Raw genomic sequence first — 8,261 nt, 5'->3', positions numbered from 1 at the left:
ATGAAGCTTGGTATGGAATCAAGCCTGATGTTGCTCACTTGAAGGTGTTTGGAAGCATTTGTTATTCTCACATTCTAGATCCTAAAAGAGATAAACTGAGTCAAAAGGCAGAGATTAGTGTCTTGGTGGGGTACTGTGGAAATGCTAAAGGTTATAAAGTATACAATCCACAAACAAACAAGGTGTATTCCAGTAGAGACATCAAGGTTGATGAGAAATCCTCATGGGATTGGGAGTCTAGAGTTCTTGTTCAGCCACAAGTTCAAAGAACACCTCCTGAAGTGGAAGAGACTGGTACAAATGAAGATGAAATAGAACCTAATGAAGTGGAGGATGATAGTGTATCTGATTCAGAAAATCGAGTGCTAAGAACCAGACCCTTAGTTGATGTGTATGTAAGATGTAATTTAGCAATTCTGGAACCAACAAATTTTGCTGATGCAGTAAATTCACAAGAGTGGTTGACTGCAATGAAAGAAGAACTGATGATGATCGAAAAGAATAAAACCTGGGAGCTGGTTGACAGGCCAGCGGATAAACATGTTATTGGTGTTAAATGGGTGTTCAAAACCAAGGTGGATCATGATGGCACAACAAGTTCAAAGTCAGGTTGGTTGTAAAGGGGTATGCACAACAATATGGTATAGATTACACAGATACTTTTGCTCCAGTGGCCAGATATGAAACTATCAGATTGTTGTTTGCAATAGCTGCTCAAAGTGGCTGGAAAATTCATCAACTTGATGTAAAGTCAGCTTTCTTAAACGGCTACTTAAATTAAGAAATTCATATTAACCAACCTGATGGCTTTCTAGTTTCTGGAAAGGAGGAAAAGGTGTATCTATTAAAGAAGACATTATATGGCTTGAAGCAGGCTCCAAGAGCCTGGTACAGCAGAATAGATGAGCATTTGAGTTGCCTTGGTTTTGCCAAAAGTGTTAATGAGCAAACACTTTATATGAAGCAAGTGGAAGAAGAAACAATCATCATTTCTTCGTATGTTGATGACCTACTAGTAACTGGTAGTAATCTGGCTTTAATCGACAAAGTGAAAGATGAAATGATGAAGGCATTTGAGATGACAGATCTAGGAGAAATGATGTACTTTCTAGGAATGGAAGTAAATCAATCAAAAGAAGGCATTTTCGTTTGTCAACAGAGATATGCCAATGAGATCTTGAAGAAGTTTTGCATGGAGAATTGCAAACCAGTTAGCACTCCACTGGTTCAAAATCTGAAATTGTTGAAAGAAGATGGAAGCATAAGAATTGATGAAAAGATGTACAGAAGTTTGGTAGGATGTTTAATGTATCTAACCATAACAAGATCAGATATCATGTATGCTACAAATCTCCTCTCCAGATTCAGACAAGAGCCAACGAATTTACATCTTCGGGCAGCAAAAAGAGTACTGAGGTACATCAAAGGGACTGCAGAATTGGGAATCTGGTTTAAGAAGACAGAAAATCTGATTTTAAGAGGTTATACCGATAGTGATTTGGCCGGATCTTTTGATGATATGAAGAGCGCCTTTGGGTATGTATTTTATCTGGGATCAAGCATTGTGTGCTGGAATTCAATGAAGCAAAAAACTATTGCTCAATCAACAGCAGAAGCAGAGTATATAGCAGCAGCAGAAGCAACAAATCAAGCACTGTGGCTGAGGAAAATGCTGGAAGATCTTAAGCATAAACAAGGTGATTCAACTATCATTTATTGTGAAACCAATCAGCAGTAGCAATGGTCAAAAATCCTGTGTTTCATGAGAGAACAAAGCATATTAAGATAAGATATCATTCAATTAGGGAAGCACAAGAAAATGATGAAATAAAGCTGATGCACTGCAATGGAGAAGTTCAATATGCAGTTATATTTACTAAATCCTTATCCAAAGGGAGGTTTGAAACATTAAGGAGATGTCTTGGTGTTTCCAGCAAAAATGTCAAGGGGGAGTATTGACTTTGGTTTGTCATTTTGTCACATTTTGTAATGTCTTTGTGTGTATTAAAATTAACCAATGTTATGTCTATTTTTTTGTGATTATAAAGTCTATCAATGTATGGTTATTTAGCCACTAGGTAAGGCTGTAGTTGGTAGGAGTTGTTGGCTAATGGTATGGCTGAAAATCTCTTGTATTACACTTTAAATAGCTGTACTGGTGCTTTTATTCGATGAATTTTATATAGCAAGAAATCTGTTTTTCTCTTCCTCTTTGTTCTATAAAATCCTACAGCAAACATCAATTAATAAAGATGAAGAAAACCAAGGAAAGACCCAGAAGGTTGCACTACCAGTCAGGGAGAGCTCAGAACACCCAACAAAAAAGATGATCATTACTCAAGATAGCACAATCGTTTTGGTGTCGCATGTTATTATTGTGGTCGTAAAGGACACTATGCAAAAGTTTGTTGAGTGAAGAGAAGGTACCCAAGGAAACTCTGTGACTTCAAATGAGGCAGCTCACCTATATATGAAATCTATAGGCGATAAGATTGGAGACAAGTAACAGCATCATAAACCAATAAAAACTAAACAAATCAACAACACATCTTCAACCAATGAATTATACGACCAGCCAATAAGAAGTGAAAGATAAGTCATGCTAGGCAACCAATAGAATTCTTGTGCAGCTTTCTTCGAGGAGAAGAAAATCTAGCTACTTGAAGTTCTTCGATAAGAAGGAAGCAGCAAAGTTTATGGCTGGAACACTTCACAATTAAGAAAACATATCATTGGCTAACATTTGTTGCCAGGCTTTAGGAAATTTATGGGAAATTATGGCAAAGACGTGCTGATTTTAAACACTCCTCAGCACCTACGTCTTTGATTTTATTTGTCATACCAAGTATATTCCAAGCAAGTTTTGGGCTGAATGCATGAAAATTACAACTTACGTGATCAATAGGCTACCACTATAGTTGGGATCATCTCACCCTTTGAAAAACTGTGGAGTATCAAACCCACAATAAGCTACTTTAAAGTGTTTGGGTATGTGTGCTATATATTCGTGCCTGATCGCCTTCGAAGCAAGTTCGATAAAAAGGCGATTAGATGCATTTTTATTGGTTACGATGATAATAGAAAAAGGCTAACGGTGATGTGATCCTAGCACTAATTGTTGCTATGTATCAAGAAATGTAGTATTCGATGAAGCTTCATCTTGGTGGTCAAATGAAGCAATTGCACTTCCAAATTCCAATGAAATGAAGGAAAGATTGATGGAGCCAGCGGAGAGCATACATAAGGATTTCAAAAGCTTAGATAAAGAGATGTCTACAGTTGATGGAAGAGAACAAGAGCCACACGTAGCAGAAGCTCCAGAAAAAGGTGAAAGCCCGTGGGACACTACTATGCTTAGAAATTAAGTGGAGAGGGTGAGGAAAATAGTTCATCACCACATATCAGGAGGTCTAGTGGACAACAAAAAACCAAATACCAAGTATGCTAATGCAGCCGTCATTGAAGAAATAGCATCATAAAGCCAACCACATACGAATAAGAATCCAAAAGCATGAATTGGAGAAAAGCAATAAAAGAAGAAATGTCTGCTTTGAAAGAAAACCAAACTGGGGAATTAGTTACAAAGCTTAAGGATGTCAAACCCATTTCTCATCAGTGGGTTTACAAGTTGAAGACTCAACCAGATGGTTCTATACAGAGATACAAAGCGCGGCTGGCGGCTCGAGGATATTCTCAACAATATGGACTTGATGAGACATTCAATCTTGTAGCTAAAATTACCACGGTCAGAGTTTTACTAGCACTAGCAGCAAGTAAAGCTTAGAAGTTATTGTAGATGGATGTCAAGAATGCTTTCCTTCACGGATAGCTAGATCGAGAAATATATGGGGTGCAAGGTTTTGAGGATAAAGCTCAGAAAGAGTATGTTTGCAAGTTGAAAAGTTCTATATGGATTAAAAGATAGCTGATTTCGTAGTCCAAGGAGGGCACACAATCGCATCTTCAGATTCAAGTCAATTTGTGAAGGCTTGTGAAGGTAAACTAGCAATAGTACTAGTTTATGTGGATGACTTGATAATCACTAGAGTCAATTAAGATGATATCAAATTGGTACAAGAAAATTTATCGGTTCGATTTCAAATGAAAGAACTTGGAGAACAGAAACATTTTCTTGGGATCGAGCTAGAACAAACACGAGAAGGATTATTATTATGTCAACAGGGGTACACCAAAGATCTAAAAAAGTTTGAAATGTTTGACTGCAAACCTATCTCTATCCCCATGGAACCGAATGCTAAGCTATGTTCATATGAAGGCAAAAATTTGAAGGATACTACTATGTATCGTCAATTTTTAGGAAGCCTAATTTACTTGACACTAACGAGACCAGATATTTCATTCGCTATTGGAGTGCCAAGTCGATTTATACAAAATCCAAAGAAGCCTCATCTAGAAGCTACTAGGTGTATATTGAAATATGTGAAGGGAACCATTAATTTTAGATGGTTATACAAGAAAGGGGGAGCAGTTAAAATAGTTGGATACTATGATGCGGATTGTGCTGGAGACCATGACATAGGACGATCAACAGCATGCTATGTTTTCCATCTTAGGTCAAGACCAATTTCTTGGTGTAGTAATAACAACCTATAATATCACTCTCAACTATTGAAGTTGAATACAGAGCACGGCAATGGCGGCTTAAGAAAGCACATGGTTAATGTAGTCGATAAAGGATTTCACCAGAAAATAGACTACCCAATAAAACTTCATTGTGAGAATCTTTCAGCTATACAAATAACAGAATCCGGTATTTAACTCAAGAACTAAGCATATAGAAGTTTATTATCATTTCCTCAGAGAGAAGGTGCTAAGTGAAGAAATAGAAGTGAAGCCAATCATGACTAAAGACCAAGTAGCACACATGTTCAATAAAAGTCTAAATTCCTCTTAAGTTTGTAGAATTTTATGACCGACTTGGTATGACAAATAAATCAAAGAAGTACGTGCCAAGGGGGAGTGTTTAAAATCAGCAAGTCTTTGCCATAATTTCCCAGAAATTTCCTAAAGCCTAACAACATACATTAGCCAATGATATGGTTTCTTAAGTGTGAGGTGTTCCAGATGCAAACTTTGACCACTTCCTTCCTATTGAAGAACTCCAAGATGCAAGATTTTCTTCTACTCAAAGAAAGCAGCACAAGAATTCTATTGATTACCTAGCACGATTTGTCCTTCACGTCTTATTGGTTGGCTATATAATTCATTTGTTTGAAGATGAGTTGTTGATTTGTTCAGATTTTATTGGTCTACGATGCTGCTGCTTTTCTCCAATCCTATTGCCTATAGAGTTCTATAAATAGGGGAGCTACCTCACTTTGTGTCCTGTATCTGATAATTTTTGAGTGTGTTCTGGTCAGTTTTGAGAGTGTGTGTTCTGATCAAGTTTGAGAGTGATTGTTACTAAGCTTCATGTACTGGTATTGATTTAATAAAAGAAAGTGTGCCTTTATCCCATTTTAGCACTTAAAATTTATCACTGCCTCTCTTACTCCCAGCATGCATATTAGACTCTCCAAGTACCAGTAACAGTGGTAACTAGTCAAATTTGTAAGAACATGAGAGGTTAGTGGTCTATCTCAATGTTTTGCACTGTGTTTAATTAAATCCCCACCCACTCTCCACCAACAAATGAAGGGAAAAATGAGAAAGCCAAGAGAGAGTAGTTCAATTAGTTCTCTGTAACCAACCAGATAGACTGCAATGAAAAATTAGCAGACTAATGTTAGGTGCATTTTAAAGCGGTTGTCTTTCTCCTTGTATTTAAATTTTTATTCCTCTTAATGACAGAGCATAATGACAATTTTACAACGCCATCTTTCATACAGAACTATGATAGGGTGATGGGGTTGGGAAGGATCTTTGGTTAATACAAGGCATTATAGATCTATTAAAAATTCTTCCCAACTTTCTCTTATGCGTACCTGATGATAGAAATAATCATAAAGACGTAAAATATGGTGTTCATCTGCCGGATCATGCTTGTTTACAAACTTTAGAAGTTTGATTTCATCTAAGCTTTGATCAAAAAAGTCTTTGTCATTTTTTATAATCTTCAAGCAAACATCCATCCCCAAGTGAAGATCATGAGCCTGAACCACTTTGCTGAAAGCTGCAGATCCTAGATACTCCGTAACATAATATCTACCCGCTATGACACTATTCAGAACAATAGGTAGATCCTTATTCTCTTCAAATCCTGTCCTGTGTTAAATGGCTTAATAAATCAATACAACTTTTTTCCACAAAACAATTGAAAAAAATAAGTAACAAGCTCAAATTCTACATAAAAGAAGGAATGATGGGTGATGGATGGGCTTACAAACCTGTTTTTTCTGTGTATAATTCTTAGGTCGAATATTTCATAATCTTCTTCCGTGTTGTCGTACATCAGAAGCTCATCAGATATTAGACCGCCCTCTTCATCCGCTGCAGCTTCAGATTCACAAGGCTCTCCAGCAATCACTTCATCATTTTTTATTTCAAAGTTGTCATGTTCATTTGGAATGTTATCTTTCGTATTGAAACCTCCGACCCAATCATATGTAGATTTTCTTTTGGTGAAGTCATTTTGACTGTCAACAGGTTGCCCCCTTGAATGCCTAAACTGAACATCATTTGCATCCACAACTTTTAGATGCTTGCAATGTTCTCCATGTTTCTCATCACTTTGTTCAAGTCGAAAGTCATAGTTCAAGTCATAATGATCTTTATAAGCTTCATCTTTCACATTTTCAACTGACATTAAAGGCAAACCCTTTTCGGAATAATTAGTGTATTCTTCCGAAATAAAACTGTAATCGACTTGATCTGCAAAGGGCTTTTCAATCTGGACAGTCGTGATATACTTATCCTCACTTGGATCACCATCAGAATCTCGGCCCACAAAGAGGGGTGGCATAGCATAGTCTTCATCATTTTCCTTGTACCAGAATAGATCATTTTGCATGTCAAAATCGGGATAATCTCGTGCAGTACCAAACTGAGACAACCTATCAGATGAAGCTTGAGAAGTCGGTCTGGTAGTTGTATGAATGCCGTAAGGATTCGTAAAATCTGAAAATATAAATAAATGAAAGACCGAAATAAAACTATGAATAATTCAGTTCTGGTACTCAAATAGTGAAAAACTAGGATAATTCATCATCAAATTGGGTACACTTCAATTTCAAAATTTACATAATTGGCCAAACATTTAAATTGCCACATATACATGCACACAAATAATAATTCAACCCATAACCAAACAGTGATATTATGCACAAAACTGCCAAATCCCGTATTAAGAAAAAGGGGAAAAGGGATTGAATAATTTATAAAAAAAATATGCGAAGAACAAAAAAAAGAGAGAAAAAGTAATATTACCAGAAGAACATAATTCAGTAGTAGAAGAACCCAAACTCACAAACTCCTCATCAGAAGAACCTGTACTTCCACCTTCATCAACTGAGGCAACCGCTAGCGGCCGCCGCCGATTGGCCGGAAGTTTTATCACCGGAGGCGGCGGTACCATAGGGAACAAAAACTTCTCAAAATCAAAAGCACCAAGTTGAGATTTCTCCATGATATCCTCCATGAGAGCAGATTCTGACTCTGACAACCCATTTTTTCTCAAGAATTCCAACACGGCGTCAAATTCAACGCCCGGAGCTTCCATATAGTAAAACAATAAAAAAATAAAATAAAATTCAAGAGAGAAGAAAAGGGAATAACAAAAAGTGACGTAATTGTGAATTCATGGGTTTTGGAGTGCAGTGTCCAGCAGAGTCAAAAGTATGAATTGATTGATTTCCAGCAGTAGGGTTTTGCATGTCAGTTGTTTGTATATACGCCTATATACATATACACAGAAGAAAAAAAACACAGAGAGAGAAGCTTGGGACTACATGAAAGTGAAAGAAGAGAGAGAGCGGGTGATTTTCCACTTTCTGCTGTAAAACACAAGCCAACGGGCATGAGAGACGGATATCTTACCAACTTTGAAAAGTCGAGCGGAATTGGTTTTTGGTGGGCCTAATTGAAAGATTTCGACGATATATAGGTTGTTTTTGTCCTAAATTTATTTTATTGGGTATTATAGTATTTTTCCAATTTTCAATGGGGATGGGAGATTAAGGAGTCGTTACCACGTTCTGTGGACCATTTGTCTGTATTCGAATTTTCTCCATCATCATTAATCAAAAATTCTCTTTCGTTTGGTGGGGGTGGGTGGCGTGGGTTGGGGTTGGGACGTCATTACT

General features: G+C 37.1%; 1 protein-coding gene across 1 annotated transcript in view; it reads right to left on the bottom strand.

Moving 5' to 3' along the window:
• Nucleotides 1–8,005, bottom strand: part of LOC111379881 (probable serine/threonine-protein kinase clkA) — a 12,837-nt gene extending 4,832 nt beyond the window's left edge. Inside the window, exons 1-3 of the mRNA XM_023003322.1 lie at nucleotides 7,387–8,005; nucleotides 6,348–7,077; nucleotides 5,946–6,225 (exon numbers count right to left, since the gene is read on the bottom strand). Of these exons, the coding sequence (XP_022859090.1) occupies nucleotides 5,946–6,225; nucleotides 6,348–7,077; nucleotides 7,387–7,678 (1,302 nt within the window). The 5' untranslated portion in view covers nucleotides 7,679–8,005. The remainder of the gene's footprint in view (nucleotides 1–5,945; nucleotides 6,226–6,347; nucleotides 7,078–7,386) is intronic.
• Nucleotides 8,006–8,261: the final 256 nt, after the last annotated feature.

Source organism: Olea europaea, unplaced genomic scaffold, assembly GCF_002742605.1.
Source record: "Olea europaea var. sylvestris unplaced genomic scaffold, O_europaea_v1 scaffold2050, whole genome shotgun sequence".
Taxonomy (NCBI): Eukaryota; Viridiplantae; Streptophyta; class Magnoliopsida; order Lamiales; family Oleaceae; genus Olea; species Olea europaea.
The sequence above is the reverse complement of the archived record's forward strand: the minus strand, read 5'-3'. Positions and strand labels throughout refer to the sequence as shown.